Source organism: Mustelus asterias, chromosome 1 (assembly GCF_964213995.1).
Source record: "Mustelus asterias chromosome 1, sMusAst1.hap1.1, whole genome shotgun sequence".
Taxonomy (NCBI): domain Eukaryota; kingdom Metazoa; phylum Chordata; class Chondrichthyes; order Carcharhiniformes; family Triakidae; genus Mustelus; species Mustelus asterias.
The window spans coordinates 156,513,537-156,530,671 of NC_135801.1; the positions used below are offsets into that span (position 1 = coordinate 156,513,537).

The 17,135-nt window shown below is 47.0% G+C and overlaps 1 protein-coding gene across 1 annotated transcript in view; it reads right to left on the minus strand.

Annotated features, from left to right (window-relative positions):
- The window catches only part of LOC144511786 (aquaporin-3-like), a 28,393-nt gene extending 11,988 nt beyond the window's left edge, over positions 1-16,405 (minus strand). The window contains exons 1-3 of the mRNA XM_078242154.1: positions 16,298-16,405; positions 14,760-14,886; positions 1,338-1,475 (exon numbers count right to left, since the gene is read on the minus strand). Of these exons, the coding sequence (XP_078098280.1) occupies positions 1,338-1,475; positions 14,760-14,886; positions 16,298-16,405 (373 nt within the window). The remainder of the gene's footprint in view (positions 1-1,337; positions 1,476-14,759; positions 14,887-16,297) is intronic.
- Positions 16,406-17,135: the final 730 nt, after the last annotated feature.

Genomic DNA, 17,135 nt, shown 5'->3' on the forward strand with positions numbered 1-17,135 from the left:
CCAATATCTGAATCTATTCTCAATATTTTAATTAAATAAATTCAATTGTGAGAGTCTCTGTTCATTGTTTAGAGAATGAATATTCGCAGGTTATAACAGATAAATGTACGGGGCAGTATCAGAAGCAACATTTGTAGCACCCTGTGTGAATGTAATAGAAAGAAGCTCTATATTTGGTTGTACTTATATAGTTAATCGTTTACAACTGATCGAAGACAGAGGGTGGTGGTGGATGGAAAATTTTCGGACTGGAGGCGGGTTGCTAGCGGAGTGCAGCAGGGATCAGTGCTTGGTCCTCTGCTCTTTGTGATTTTTATTAATGACTTAGAGGAGGGGGCTGAAGGGTGGATCAGTAAATTTCCTGATGACACCAAGATTGGTGGAGTAGTGGATGGGGTGGAGGGCTGTTGTAGGCTGCAAAGAGACATAGATAGGATGCAAAGCTGGGCTGAAAAATGGCAAATGGAGTTTAACCCTGATAAATGTGAGGTGATTCATTTTGGTAGGACTAATTTAAATGTGGATTACAGGGTCAAAGGTAGGGTTCTGAAGACTGTGGAGGAACAGAGAGATCTTGGGGTCCATATCCACAGATCTCTAAAGGTTGCCGCTCAAGTGGATAGAGCTGTGAAGAAGGCCTATAGTGTGTTAGCTTTTATTAACAGGGGGTTGGTGTTTAAGAGCCGTGGGGTTATGCTGCAACTGTACAGGACCTTGGTGAGACCACATTTGGAATATTGTGTGCAGTTCTGGTCACCTCACTATAAGAAGGATGTGGAAGCGCTGGAAAGAGTGCAGAGGAGATTTACCAGGATGCTGCCTGGTTTGGAGGGTAGGTCTTATGAGGAAAGGTTGAGGGAGCTAGGGCTGTTCTCTCTGGAGCGGAGGAGGCTGAGGGGAGACTTAATAGAGGTTTATAAAATGATGAAGGGGATAGATAGAGTGAACGTTCAAAGACTATTTCCTCGGTGGATGGAGCTATTACAAGGAGGCATAACTATAGGGTTCATGGTGGGAGATATAGGAAGGATATCAGAGGTAGGTTCTTTACGCAGAGAGTGGTTGGGGTGTGGAATGGACTGCCTGCAGTGATAGTGGAGTCAGACACTTTAGGAACATTTAAGCGGTTATTGGATAGGCACATGGAGCACACCAGGATGATAGGGAGTGGGATAGCTTGATCTTGGTTTCAGATAAAGCTCGGCACAACATCGTGGGCCGAAGGGCCTGTTCTGTGCTGTACTGTTCTATGTTCTATAAAGGTTTAACTTGTTTTATGTTTGAATTAAATTATTTTACATTGTACATTATTGAAATTTGATGGCTTCACTACTCACCATAATACAAACCAAACATTATTCCTGATCCAAGAAAGGCACCTAATGTTTGTGCCAAAAAGAAGAAAGGAAATTTTAACCAAGGTTCACAAGCGAGTAAGCACAAAGCAAAGGTCACTGCAGGATTCAGGTGAGCTCCTATACAAAGAACAAAAGAGTTGTGAATTTATACGCAGTAAATGGTTGATTGTGCATATAAATAGGATATAGGAACATAGAAACATAGGAGGAGTAGGCCATTTGGCCCCTCGACTTATCTACTAGATCAAATCTGATCATCTATCACAATGCCACATGGGTGACATGGTGGTACAGTGGTTAGCACTGTTGCCTCACAGAGCCAGGGACCCAGGTTCGATTCCAGCCTTGGGTGTCTGTGTGGAGTTTGCACATTCTCCTCATGTCTGTGTGGGTTTCCTCTGGGTGCTCCACTTTCCTCCCACAATACAAGGTAGACTGGCCATGCTAAATTGTCCCTTTATGTCCCAAGGTTAGGGGAATTAGCAGAATAAATGCATGGGGTTATGGGGATGGACTTGGATGCAGTCTCAATGGACCCAATAGCCTATTTGTGTACTCTGAGGATTCTATGGTTCCTGTACTACCCCCACATCCTGGATGTCTTTAATTCTGAGAAATCTATCGATCTCAGTCTTGAACATATTCAATGACTGAGCTTCCACAGTCCCCTGGGGTGGAGAATTCCAAACATTTGCTACCCTCTGAGTGAAGAAATTCCTCCTCATCTCTCTCCTAAATTCATTCGTGGGACATGGGCGTTGCTGGCTGGCTGGCCAGCATTTATTGCCCATCCCTAGTTGCCCTTGGGAAGGTGGTGGTGAGCAGCCGCCTTGAATCATTGCAGTCCATGTTCTGTGGGTGGGCTCACAATGCCGGTAGGGAGGGAATTCCAGGATTTTAACCCAGCGACTGCGAAGGAACGGCGATATATTTCCAAGTCGGGATGGTGAGTTGCTTGGAGGGGAACTTGCAGGTGGTGGTGTTCTCATTTATCTGCTGCCCTTGTCCTTCTAGCTGGAAGTGGTCATGGATTTGGAAAGTGCTGTTAAGGATCTTTGGTGAATTGCTGCAGTGCATCCTGTAGATAGTACACACTGCTGCTACTGAGCGTCGGTGGTGGAGGGATTGAATGTTTGCAGATGTGGTGCCAATCAAGAGGGCTACTTTGTCCTGGATGGTGTCAAGCTTCTTGAGTGTTGTTGGAGCTGCACCCATCCAGGCAAGTGGGGAGTATTCCATCACACTCCTGACTTGTGCCTTGTAGATGGTGGATAGGCTCTGGGGAGTCAGGAGGTGAGTTACTTGCTGCAGTGTTCCTAGTCTCTGACCTGCTCTTGTAGCCACTGTGTTTATGTGGTGAGTCCAGTTGAGTTTCTGGTCAATGGTAACCCCAAGGATGTTGACAGTGGGGGATTCAGTGATGGTAACACCATTGAATGTCAAGGGGTGGTGGTTAGAGTGTCTCTTATTGGTGATAGTCATTGCCTGGCATTTGTGTGGCGCGAATGTTACTTGCCACTTGTCAGCCCAAGCCTGGATATTGTCCAGATCTTGTTGCATTTGAACATGGACTGCTTCAGGATCTGAACAAAGTTAAGGAATAGGTGCTAACAGTCAAAATGACTTCTTTATTCTTTAAGGAAAAATGTGTTTGGTTTCCTGCAGCATGCGGAACATTACCATAGGAAGGAATTGTCCCAATTGGATACTGGGGGAAGTGTTGATAAGTGTCACCCAATCCAAACTGTCTGCAGCTGAACAAATACCACCTTCAAACTTACCACGCCATTCGTAAACTCCAGCTAATCCAGCTAGGGGATTTTCACAGTAACTTCATTGCAATGTTAATGTAAGCCTACTTGTGACTAATAAATAAACTTTTTTAAAATCCAAACGTCTGCTGCCTGTGTCAGGTCCTATACCAAGGAGGAGTTAGACAGATTTTTAATTGGTAATGGTTTGAAGGGTTATGGGGAGAAGGCAGGAAAATGGGGATGAGGAGCATATCAGCCATGATTGAACGGCAGAGCAGACTCGATGGGCCGAATGGTCGAACCTATGAAGTCCTTTTAACCCATCATTCCTATGGCTTGCTGAACAATGTTTGGCTTCCAGTCCAGCAGTGTCTCAAATTTAAATCTGTGCTCAGATTCATCCATGATGTTGCCCCTTTCGATCTCTGTAACTTCCTCCTCAATGCATTCTACGCCTGTTTTGAGCAAGAGGTCAGCGAGAGCATGCCCTCCACCCTGGAAGCCCTGGATGAACCTGTATCTGGAGACACCATTGCAGATGTCAGAGCAGCTTTCTCAAAGGTCAACCCATGGAAAGCGACTGGCCCGGATGGGGAACCCGGACGTGCACTCAGATTCTGCATGGATCAGCTGGCGGGGGTATTCGCAGACATCTTCAACCTCTCTTTACAACAATCTGAGGTCCCTATCTGCTTCAAGAAGACAACCATCATTCTTGTACCAAAGAAAAGCCAAGCAGCGTGCCTTAATGACTACTGGCCGGTGGCTCTGATATCCATCATTATGAAGTGCTTCGAAAGATTAGTCATGGCACGAATCAATTCCAGCCTCCCAGAATACCTGGATCCACTACAGTTTGCATACTGCCGCAACAGGTCCTCAGCAGATGCCGTTTCCCTGGCCCTGCACTCAACCCTGGAACACCTAGATAACAAAGACACCTATGTCAGACTCCTATTTATTGACTACAGCTCAGCCTTCAACACTATCATTCCCACGAAACTCATCTCCAAACTCCGTGGCCTGGGCCTCGGCACCTCCCTCTGCGACTGGATCCTGAACTTCCTAACTCACAGACCACAATCAGTAAGGATAGGCAACAACACCTCCTCCATGATCATCCTCAACACCGATGCCCCACAAGGCTGTGTTCTCAGCCCCGTACTATACTCCTTACACACCTATGAATGTGTGGCCAAATTCCCCTCCAATTCGATGTTCAAGTTTGCTGACGACGCCATCGTAGTGGATCGGATCTCAAACAATGATGAGACAGAGTACAGGAATGAGATAGAGAATCTGGTGAACTGGTGCGGCAACAATAATCTCTCCCTCAATGTCAACAAAACGAAGGAGATTGTCATCGACTTCAGGAAGCGTAAAGGAGAACATGCCCCTGTCTACATCAATGGGGACGAAGTAGAAAGGGTCGAGACCTTCAAGTTTTTAGGTGTCCAGATCACCAACAACCTGTCCTGGTCCCCCCATGCTGACACTATAGTTAAGAAAGCCCACCAACGCCTCTACTTTCTCAGAAGACTAAGGAAATTTGGCATGTCAGCTACGACTCTCACCAACTTTTACAGATGCGGCACTGTGCTAGTCCAGCCCCTGTGTATAGAAAGCATTCTTTCTGGTTTTTTCACAGCTTGGTATGGTTCCTGCTCTGCCCAAGATCGCAAGAAACTACAGAAGGTCATGAATGTCGCCCAATCCATCACGCAAACCAGCCTCCCTTCCATTGACTCTGTCTACATTTCCCACTGCCTCGACAAATTCTCCTGAGACCCCGGACATTCTCTCTTCCACCTTCTTCCTTCGGCAAAAAGGTACAAAAGTCTGAGGTCACGTACCAAGCAACTCAAGAACAGCTTCTTCCCTGCTGCCGTCAGACGTTTGAATGGACTTACCTTGCCTTAAGTTGATCTTTCTCTACACCCTAGCTATGACTGTAACACTACATTCTGCACTTTCTCGTTTCCTTCTCTATGAATGGTATGCTTTGTCTGTATAGTGCGCAAGAAACAATACTTTTCACTGTATGCTAATACATGTGACAATAATAAATCAAATCAAATCAAATCCTCTCCAGCCCTAGAACTCTCTGGGAATTCTGCCGGCTTCCAATTCTGGTCGCTGAAAGTAAGCTCGCAAGTAGAGCAGGTAGTAAAGAAGACAAATTGTATGTTGGCCTTCATAGCAAGAGGATTTGAGTGTAGGAATAAGGATGTTTTACTGCAGTTGTATAGGGCGTTGGTGAGGCCACACCTGGAATATTGTGTGTAGTTTTGGTGTCCTTATCTGAGGAAGGATGCCCTTGCTATGGAGGGAGTGCAGCAAAAGTTTACCAGGCTGATTCCTGGGGCAGCAATTCTGTCATATGAGGAGAGACTAAGTCAGTTAGGATTATATTCACTGGAATTTCGAAGAATGGAGAGGGGATCTCATAGAAATCTATAAAATTCTACAGGGTTAGACAGGGTAGATTCAGAAAGAATGTTCCCAATGGTGGGGGAGTCCAGAACAAGGGGTCTGATGCGCGTCTGGTAAATAGACAAAGCTGATGTTGCCAGAAACAGAAGGCTTTTATTCACTAAAAAAGGAACGATGTGGAACAGACAATAAACAGACAATACTGAGCATGTGGACCTCCCGACTGAAGGCCGGAGGGGGAGGGCTGCAGCCTTTATACCCTGAGGGCGGAGCCTCCAGTTAAGGGTGCAGCCAAATTAAAGGTGTCAGGGAGTGTCTCATATATGAACAGTAGTGGCAACAATATATACAGCTCAACCGTGCCGAAGGCACAACAGTGGTTTACCACATTCACCCCCTGTTTAAAAAAAGTTCGTCAGGGCGAGGTGGCACAGTAGTGGTTCATACTGTCATAAGTTCAGACGGTCCGGTGGGTGGGTAGTCCGCTGCGACCGCCGTAGTGTGGGTTGGGGTGCTGTTTCGGGGGGCTGTGGTGACGATCCCGAGTCTGGTCTGATGACATCCGCAGTCTCCGCAGTTCCTTCTTGTCGTTGGGTACGAGGAGGGTGCCTCTGGGTCTCAGGCGTGCCGTACACAGGGGCTGGACTAGCACAGTGCCGCACAGGAGCGTCAGGATGGAATGGTGTGTCAGGGTGGGCATCGGGGGTGAGGGGCGAGGGGCCGTAGGATGCAGTACCAGCGGGGGCCAAATCCCGAATGGAAACCGTATCCTCCCGCCCATCAGGGAACGCCACATAGGCGTGCTGGGGATTTGCGTGGAGGAGACGGACCGGCTCGACCAGTGGATCCGCCTTATGGGTGCGCACGTGCTTCCGGAGCAGGACAGGCCCGGGGGTCGTCAGCCATGACGGTAGCGAGGTTCCCGAGGAGGACTTCCTGGGGAAGACAAACATGCGTTCGTGAGGGGTAGCGTTCGTGGCAGTACACAGCAAGGAACAAATGGAGTGCAGGGCGTCGGGGAGGACTTCTTGCCAACGGGAGACTGGAAGGCCCTTAGACCGTAAAGCTAGCAAAACGGCCTTCCAGACGGTGGCGTTCTCTCGTTCCACTTGCCCGTTTCCCCTGGGGTTATAGCTGGTAGTCCTACTCGAGGCTATGCCCTTGGAAAGTAGATACTGCCGCAGCTCGTCGCTCATGAAAGAGGACCCCCGGTCGCTATGAATATAGCTGGGGAACCCGAACAAGATGAAGAGGTCATGCAGGGCGTTAATGACAGTGGCGGAGGTCATGTCTGGGCAGGGAATAGCAAAAGGGAACCGCGAATACTCATCTATGATGTTGAGAAAATAAATATTGCGGTTGTTGGAGGGAAGTGGCCCCTTGAAATCGACACTGAGGCGTTCAAAGGGGCGGGTAGCTTTGATGAGCTGTGCTCTATCCGGCCGATAGAAGTGCGGTTTGCACTCCGCGCACACCTGGCAATGCCTGGTTACGGACCTGACTTCGTCAATGGAGAACGGCAGATTCCGGGCCTTGACGAAGTGAAAGAACCTAGTGACACCGGGATGGCAGAGATCGTTATGGAGCATCTGCAGCCGGTCCAGGTTCGCGCTGGCACAGGTCCCTCGAGACAGAGCATCTGGGGGTTCATTGAGTTTCCCCGGGCGGTATAAGATATCGTAGTTGTAGGTGGAGTTCGATCCTCCACCTCAATATCTTATTCTTAATCTTGCCTCGTTGCTCATTGCTGAACCTGAAGGCAACGGACCGTTGGTCCGTAAGAAGGGTGAACCGTTTGCCAGCTAGATAGTGGCGCCAGTGTCGCACGGCCTCTACGATGGCCTGCGCCTCCTTTTCGACTGAGGAGTGTCGAAGTTCAGGGCCCTGGAGGGTACGCGAGAAGAAGGCCATGGGTCTGACCGCTTGATTAAGAGTGGCGGCTAGGGCAAAATCAGACGCATCGCTCTCCACTTGGAAGGGGATGGATTCATCCACTGCGTGCATGGTGGCCTTCATAATGTCAGCTTTGATGCGGTCAAAAGCCAGTCGGGCTTCCGCCGCGAGAGGGAAGGATGTTGATTTCATAAGCGGACGGGCCTTGTCCGCGTACTGAAGGACCCACTGGGCGTAGTAGGAAAAGAAGCCCAGGCATCTCCTCAGCGCTTTAAGGGTGGTGGGGTGGGGAAGTTCTAAAAGGGGGCGCATGTGGTCAGGGTCGGGGCCAATGACCCCATTCTCCACGACACAACCAAGGATGGCGAGCCTGCGTGTGCTGAATACGCACTTCTCCTTGTTGTAGGTCAGATTGAGAAGTGCCGCCGTGTGGAGGAATTTTTGGAGATTAGCGTCGTGGTCCTGCTGATCGTGGTCGCAGATGGTGACGTTATCCAGGTACGGGAAGGTAGCCCGTAGCCCGTTCTGGTCCACCATTCGGTCCATCTCACGCTGGAAGACCGAGACCCCGTTAGTGACGCCGAAAGGGACCCGTAGGAAGTGATAGAGCCGGCCAGCAGCCTCGAAGGCGGTATATTGGCGGTCTGATGGGCGGATAGGGACCTGGTGGTATGCCGACTTCAGATCGATGGTGGAGAACACCCGATATTGCGCAATCTGATTGACCATATCAGATATACGCAGGAGAGGGTATGCGTCCAGCTGCGTGTACCTATTGATGGTCTGACTGTAGTCAATAACCATGCGCATCTTCTCCCCAGTCTTCACAACCACTACTTGGGCCCTCCAGGGACTGGTACTGGCCTCAATGATCCCTTCCCCCAGAAGACGCCGCACTTCTGACCGGATAAATGCCCGGTCCCCGGCGCTATACCTCCGGCTCTTGGTGGCAATAGGCTTACAATCGGGGGTGAGGTGCTCCAAGAGCGAGGGAGGGGTAACCTTGAGGGTCAAGAGACCGCAGGTATTACGCGGCCGCTGAGCATTCAGTTGCGGGTTTCGGACCGAGATGGAGGGGTTTGGCCCATCATAGACCATCGTGATGCTTCCTAAGTGGCACATGAAGTCCAGCCCTAGTAATACGGCAGCGCAGAGCTGAGGCAGCACGAGGAGCTTGCACCTCTCGTACACTGTGCCACGTACAGTGAGGCTTGCTACACAGTAGCCGAGGATACTCACAGGCCGGGACGTTGATGCCATGGAAATGGACTGCTGCATCGGCAGCACTGACAGCCCGAAGCGCTTCACCGCAGCCGGGTGGATGAAGCTCTCGGTACTGCCCGTGTTAAACAGGCAGTCAGTTACGTGGCCATTTACCTCGATGCCCATAGTTGACCAGGCGAGTGGGTGAGGTCTGGAGTGGTCCAGCACGACTGAAGCCACTGTCGGAGCAGGCGAGGCGTCCGGAGTAGCAGGCACCGTGAATGCGGTGGACGGAATCCAAGATGGCGGCTCCCGTGAGTCGATTGATGGCACCCAAAATGGCGGCCCCCGCAGGTCGCACGCGGCCGATGACGCCCAAGATGGCGGCCCCCACGAATCGCATGCTGTCGACGGTGCCCAAGATGCCGGCCCCCGCCATCCGCACGTGGTCGATGACGGCGGGGAGGGTGACTCCCTGCACGACTGAAGCCACTGTCGGAGCAGGCGAGGCGCCCGGAGCAGCAGGCACCGTGGATGCGGTGGACGGAATCCAAGGTGGCGGCTCCCGTGAGTCGATTGATGGCACCCAAAATGGCGGCCCCCGCAGGTCACACGCGGCCGATGACGCCCAAGATGGCGGCCCCCACGAATCGCATGCGGTCGACAGTGCCCAAGATGGCGGCCCCCGCCATCCGCACGTGGTCGATGACAGCGGGGAGGGTGACTCCCAAGGGTCGCACGCGGCGCTGCTGGGCTTTGAGGTCGACTTTCCCCGGCATACCTTAGCGTAATGCCCCTTCTTCCCGCAGGCAGAACAGGTAGCGTCCTTCGCAGGGCAGCGGCATCGTGGGTGTTTGTCCAGACCGCAGAAATAGCACTTTGGGCCTCCGGGGACGGCAGCTGTGGTCCGCTCCACTTCGGGACGTGGCACGGCGTTCGCTTGGAACCCACCCGGGTACAGCGGCGCTGGCGATCGCGGCGCCCACGGTGTGCTCACATGGTCGGGGGTATATGCGTCGAGGTTTCTAAAAGCCACCTCCAATGAGCCTGCAAGTTCCACCGACTTCGTAAGATCGAGCCCACCTTGCTCCAGAAGTCGCTGCCGGACGTACGATGACCGGATACCCGTGACGAAGGCATCCCTAATGAGATCGTCCGTATTCTGAGCGGCCGAGACGGCTTTGCAGCCGCAAGCCCTGCCGAGTGCCGGCAGCTCCCTCAGGAATTGCTCTGTAGATTCCCCGGGCTGTTGCCTGCGTGTGGCGAGCAGGTGCCTTGCGTATACCTGGTTCAGCCGCTGGTTGTTCTGGCCCTTCAGTATCTCGATTGCCTCGTCATACGTAGAGGCGTCGCAAATCATTGCGAAGACGTGTGCGCTTACACGGGCGTGGAGCACATGGAGTTTGTCGCTGTCCGTCACGACGACCGAGGTGGATGAGGCGATAAATGCTTCAAAACAATGAAGCCAGTGGTTAAAGATTTTGGAGGCACCGGCAGACTGAGGATCGAGATCTAACTTGTCTGGTTTTAGCAACTGCTCCATCGCCTTAAAAACTTTTTAGTGAATAAAATTGATGCGCGTCTGGTAAATAGACAAAGCTGATGTTGCCAGAAACAGAAGGCTTTTATTCACTAAAAAAGGAACGATGTGGAACAGACAATAACCAGAACGATACTGAGCATGTGGACCTCCTGACTGAAGGCCGGAGGGGGAGGGCTGCAGCCTTTATACACTGAGGGCGGAGCCTCCAGTTAACGGTGCAGCCGAATTAAAGGTGTCAGGGAGTGTCTCATATATGAACAGTAGTGGCAACAATATATACAGCTCAACCGTGCCGAAGGCACAACAGTGGTTTACCACAGGGTCATAGTTGAGGATAAGGGGAAACCTTTTAGGACTGAGGTGAGGAGAAATTTCTTCACCCAGAGGATAGTGAATGTATGGAATTCACTACCACAGAATGTAGTTGATTTCAAGAACAAATTAGATATAGCTCTTGGGGCTAAACGGATCAAGGGATAGGGGCAGGAAGGGGGGATTAGGACACCAAAACTACACACAATATTCCAGGTGTGGCCTTACCAATGCCCTATACAACTGCAGTAAAACATTAGGATATTGAATTTAATGATCAGCCATGATCATAATGAATGGTGCAGCAGGCTCGAAGAGCTGAATGGCCTATTCCTGCTTCTAGTATCGATGTTTCTGTGGTCTCTTGTGCATCTCTGATTTGCTTTAGCCCTCGACTCACAGTTGTGCCTTTAATTGCCTAGGTCTTAAACTCTGGAATTCCCTCCTGAAACCTCTCCACCTCACTCTCCACTTTTAAGATGTTCCTCCTCCCACTTTGCCCAGACCTTTGGTCAAATATCCGAATATCGCTGTCGGAGGGAAGACTTACATTTGGACAGCAGCTTTATGGCCTCATGATTTCTAAAAGCATTTTGAATTACTTTTTAAAGTGCAGTCACCCGTCTGGAGTTTACTCTGCCAGCTGGTTTGAATGAAGAGAGGGCTAATTGCTTGGCATGAGCCTCAGCTTTGTCACAGGCAAAATAGCGGTGGGGGCAGAATTAGGCCTTTAAGAGGCCATTAAGTGGCCATGTCAGGGCCTCAACAGGCCCAAGTGTAGATGAGCCAGCTGATGCCACCCACTGTCATTATTATCTCCTTCATTACTATTACACTTCCCAAGTAGACAGATGCCAAGTATTCATTCAGCATCTCACCCATGCCCTCTACCTCCACAAGATTTTTGATCTTTAACAGTTCCCTTGAATATATGCATACATAAAAGACCTTTGGGTTCCCTTTATATTATCTGATCATTTATCCTCATTCTCTCTTTGGACCATTGAATCATTTTTTTTAGATCTCCTCTGTCTTTTTCTGTATTCTGCTTGGTAAATGAAACATAAAAATATTTTGGGTACCTAATTTCCATGTAAGATTCAAGCCAATTGATTACTCAGTTAATGGTAGGGTGTTGGGGAGAGTTACAGAACAAAGGGCTGTATCACAGCTTGGTATTGCTCCTGCTCTGCCCAAAACCGCAAGAAACTACAAAAGGACATGAATGTAGCCCAATCCATCATGCAAACCAGCCTCCCATCCATTGACTCTGTCTACACTTCCCGCTGCCTCAGCAAAGCAGCCAGCATAATTAAGGTCCCCATGCACCCCGGACATTCTCTCTTCCACCTTCTTCCTTTGGGAAAAAGATACAAAAGTCTAAGGTCACATACCAACCGACTCAAGAAAAGCTTCTCCCCTGCTGCCATCAGACTTATGAATGAACCTACCTTGCATTAAGTTGATCTTTCTCTACACCCTAGCTATGCTGTAACACTACATTCTGCACTCTCTTGTTTCCTTCTCTATGAATGGTATGCTGTCTGTATAGCACCGCAAGAAACAATACTTTTCACTGTATGCTAATACATGTGACAATAATAAATCAAATCAAATCAAAAGAGATCTAGGGGTACAGGTTCATAGCTCCTTGAAAGTGGAGTCACAGGTGGACAGGATGGTTAAGAAGGCATTCGGCATGCCTGGCTTCATTGGTCAGAACATTGAATACAGAAGTTGGGATGTCTTGTTGAAGTTGTGTAAGACATTGGTAAGGCCATACTTGGAATACTGTGTCCAGTTTCTGGTCACCTTATCATAGAAAGGACATCATTAAACTAGAAAGAGTGCAGAAAAGATTTACTAGGATGCTACTGGCACTGGATGGTTTGAGTTATAAGGAGAGGCTGGATAGACTGGGACTTTTTTTCCCTGGAGCGTAGGAGACTTAGAGTTGATCTTATAGAGGTTTATAAAATAATGTGGGGCATAGATCAGCTAGATAGTCAATATCTTTTCCCAATGGTAGGGGAGTCTAAAACTAGGTTTAAGGTGAGAGGGGAGAGATATAAAAGGCCCAGAGGGGCAATTTTTTCACACAAAGGGTGGTGAGTGTCTGAAACAAGCTGCCAGAGGTAGTAGTAGGGGCGGGTACAATTTTGTCTTTTAAAAAGCGTTTAGATAGTTACATGAGTAAGATTAGTATAGAGGGATATAGGCCAAACGTGAGCAATTGGGACTAGCTTAATGGTAAAAACTGGGCAGCATGGACAAGTTGGGCCGAAGGGCCTGTTTCCATGCTGTAAACCTCTATGATTCGATCAGGAAATCCTACAATCACAGTGCCAATCCCATAAAAAATGTGATGCTTGCCCTGATTGTGTTGTTACAAAACATCCAGCTATCTGTGGATTTTTTTATTCATTCATGGGATGGATGACATTGTTGGCTAGGCCAGCATCTACTGCTCACCCTTAATTGCCCTCGAGAAGGTGGCGGTGAGCTACCTTCCTGAACTGCTGCAGTCCAAGTGGTGTAAGTACACCCACAGTGCTGTTAAGGAGGGAGCCAATGTAACAAATTTATTCAAGAAAAAAGGGAGACAAAAATCAGCAAACTATAGGCCAGTTAGTTTAACATCCGTCTTAGGTAAATTGCTAGAATCCATGGTTAAGGACGTTGAAGCAGGATACCTAGAAAATCATGAAGAGATCAGGCAGAATCAACATGGATTGTGAAAAGGAAATTGTGCTCAACTAATTAATTAGAGTTCTTTGAGGAAGTAACAAGCAAGATGGATAGAGGGGAGCCTGTGGATGTGGTGCACATAGATTTTCAAAAGGCATTTGTTAAGGTGCTGCATATCCGCAGCACGGTGACACTGTGGTTAGTAAACAGGTACAGCAGGTGATTAGGAGGCAAATGGAATGTAAGTGTTTATTGCAAGAGGAATGAAATATAAAAGTAGTGAAGTTTTACTCCAGCTGTTTTGGTCTCCTTATTTTAGAAAGGATTGAAATGCTTCAGAAGCAGTTCCGAGAAGGTTCACCCAACTGATTAATGAGACAAAGAACTCATAAAGAAAGATTGAACAGGTTGGGCCTTTACCCTTTGGAGTTTAGAAGAACGAGAGGCGATCTTACTGTAAGATCCTGGGGAGATTTGATAGGATGAATGCTGGGAAGATGTTTGCTCTTGTGGAGGAAGCTGGAATGTGGGCACACCATTTAAAAATAAGAGGTTTCCCTTTTAAGATGAAGATGAGGCAAAATCATTTCTCACAGAATGTAGGTAGTGGTATCTTCCCAGGAAACAGGTGGAGGCTGGGTCATGGAATTTATTCAGGACAGAGTTAGACAGACTTTTGATAGAGTGGGTTATGGGGAGCAGACAGGAAAGTAGAGTTGTGACCACAATCAGGTCAGCCATGATCTTATAAACTAGTGGAACAGGCTCAAAGGGCCAAATGGTCTGTTCTGAAGACCTGTGTTCTTTGCCCTATATTCCTATCAGTCACAGTGGTTTCAATGCCATTTGTCATTTAAAGTTAAAGTTTATTTATTAGTCACAAGTAAGGCTTACAGTAACACTGCAATGAAGTTACTGTGAAATTCCTCTAGTCACCACACTCTGACACCTGTTCGGGTCAATGCACCTAACCAGCAGGTCTTTCAGACTGTGGGAGGAAATCGGAGCACCCAAAGGAAACCCACGCAGACACGGGGAGAACGTGCAAACTCCATGGAAAACAGTGACTCAAGCCGGGAATTGAACCTGGGTCGCTAGCGCTGTGAGGCAGCAGTGCTAACCACTGCGCCACCGTGCCACATTTGTACAAAACTCTGCATTTTCCAGATAAATGAGGTAACTAATACCAGTCTCTACTGCAACAGTGAAATTCATGTTTAATCTTTGGAGCTGCAGAGAAAACAACTTCCACCCATTAATGTAGATTTGTATCAAAATAGCAAAAGGACCATGTTCCAACTCACTACACTGCATTTTGATGACTTTTTATCATTTCATCATTTCACTTAATGCCACTAATTCTTAATGAAGGAAGTATGGACATTTTAACTTTTTAAGAGTCATCTTAAGAAAAGCCACAAGGCAGAGTACCCTTCACTCAAGTGTGTTCTTAACTTCTCTTCAGAGAGGCATTTTCAACTGGAAAAGCAATTGTAATTTATGAAAGGTGTTCAACCTCGAGCTACATGCATAATGTCCTTAAAGTCCTTTAATCCTTCATGAATATTTACATACCTGAGACTTTACTAGTTACCAATATACCCAGAGCCACTGCAAATCCACTGGCAAAAGTGACAGTCAAAAAGTCTTTGTGTGTCCCATAACTGAGAACATATTGTGCTCCTGCTCCACAGCTAAGCATCTGCAATGAAAAATGGCAATAATCAATAAACAATATTTGCTCTGATTGTAGATTGATTTGCAGAGTGCCTGAAGAATGAAATTCAGGATATGTTCCAAATTTTTATAGTAGAAAGTTGGCATGGGGTAGGGGCAATGGGGTGGAGTTTGGGACTGTGGTGACTCGCTGTCACTATGTTGGTACTTTTGTTCCATTCTAGGATTTTGTTTGTGTTGCTTGGCACAAGATTTGACAGATTGCACTGCCAACTAATGGGAGAGCTTAAATCTCAGCTTTAGCTGATACTTGGATTAAAATGGTCAAGATTTGCTAGCTGCGTCAATTATTCAATACAGCCTTGCATTCCACCTCAGTAAGGAAAAAAATAATGGTCGCTGCCGTCTAGCTCAGCTCGTGGGTAGTCCCTATCGGATGGTTTTGGGAATAGTGCAGGTTTTCCTGCTTTTCAAATTGCAGGTTATCTTTTGATTTGATTTGATTATTATTGTCACATGTATTGAGATACAGCGAAAATTATTGCTTCTTGCGCATACAGTTCACAGAGTGCAGAGGGGAGAAGGAAAGGAGAGGGTGCAGAATGTGGCGTTACACTCATAGCTAGGGTGTAGAGAAAGATCAACTTAATATAAGGTAGGTCCATTCATAAGTCTGATGGCAGCAGGGAAGAAGCTGTTCTAGAGCCGATTGGTACATAACCTCAGACTTTTGTATCTTTTTCCCGATGAAAGAGAGTGGAAGAGAGTATGTCCAGTGCATGGGGTCCTTGATTATGCTGGCTACTTTTCCAAGGCAGCAGGAAGTGTAGACAGAGTCAATGGATGGGAGGCTGGTTTTACCTGATGGACTGGGCTACATTCACAACCCTCTGTAGTTTCTTGCGGTCTTGGTCCGAGCAGGAGCCAAACTAACTAACCCCTACTCTAATTTCCTCGCTCTTAAATTTGAAAGTTAAACTGTAAACTGCCTCAAATAAAAATAATAAGTACATTTAAAGAAAAAAGTGGTCAGGGTTTGTGAAGTGGAACTGCGTAGAAACAAAGATTGAACATGTTTAATTACACACGACAAATGTTGCTTTGCTTTACAGTTTAGCAGTTAGAGAAATAAACTAGTTGGAGGCATAAAATAATCACACACATTAAGAGGACATTAATTATTTTAGAAAGTTTAAGATGAATAAATAATAACTACTTAAAATTATACGTTTCCACACACTCTTGGGGACTGCAAATGGACTCCATACTTACATTCACTTCTGCTGTTCAAATTTACTATGCATCAACCTGCTAAAATATTTATTTAAAATAAACTTTGCATATATAATTTTTGTAACTGTCGCAAAAGATTCATCCAGTGTAAAAATGTTCACCTCAGCAATAAAATGTTATTAAAGTTCAGTGGAAAAACTCACTGTATGAATTAAAGTTCCTAAACATTCAGCAAGGCATTGCTTCATCAGAAGGCTTCGGACCTTCAGCATAATCGTCATTTTTCTGCGGATTCCTTTTTGTTTCTCCATTTTTGATCAATTTCTATGAGAACTTGTTGCTGATGTAGACTCGGATGAAGCGTAATAGCCTGTTCTTTGCGCTCTGAATTTTCCTTTAAATATGCTCAGAATGCCATTGAAACTTTCCTTCAATGCTATTTAAAGCAAGGGGATATGGCATGTAGCTGACACCAAATCCGCTAAGGGCTTGAAAAAGTAAAACTCCTGTTATATTAAGCAGTATGTCATTCACAATAAATCTATGCATTCATATTTTTTTAATCAAACTTGTTAGCTTCCCACCAGACGCAATTGAGACATTGCAGTATTAGATTTTGGTCCATAGACCAAAATTATGACAGTGGGAACAAAGCACAGGCAGATATTTACTAAAGGAGAATTGACTATTCAATTTCTATGCATGAACTTAAGCATAATCAACCATAACTATTTATTATGTAACTGAAATTTTTCACAAGTGAAGTGATATAAAATTGTGGATCCATTGAATTTTGCAAGCAATTTTGCTTTTAGTTTCAGACCTAATTCACAGGCTTTCTGGGTCCAAAGTGCAACATTGGTTCGATCCTTTTATGAGCGTAAAATGAATGTGACAATAATCAATTTAGCAGTGCAGATACTCACTTCTGTGGTCAGGTGACTGCAAAACTGTCTACAATGACTACTAACTGGACCCGCCATAACTGTGGCTACAAGGGCAGGGCAGAGATTGGATATTCTACAGTGAGTAACTCCTGAT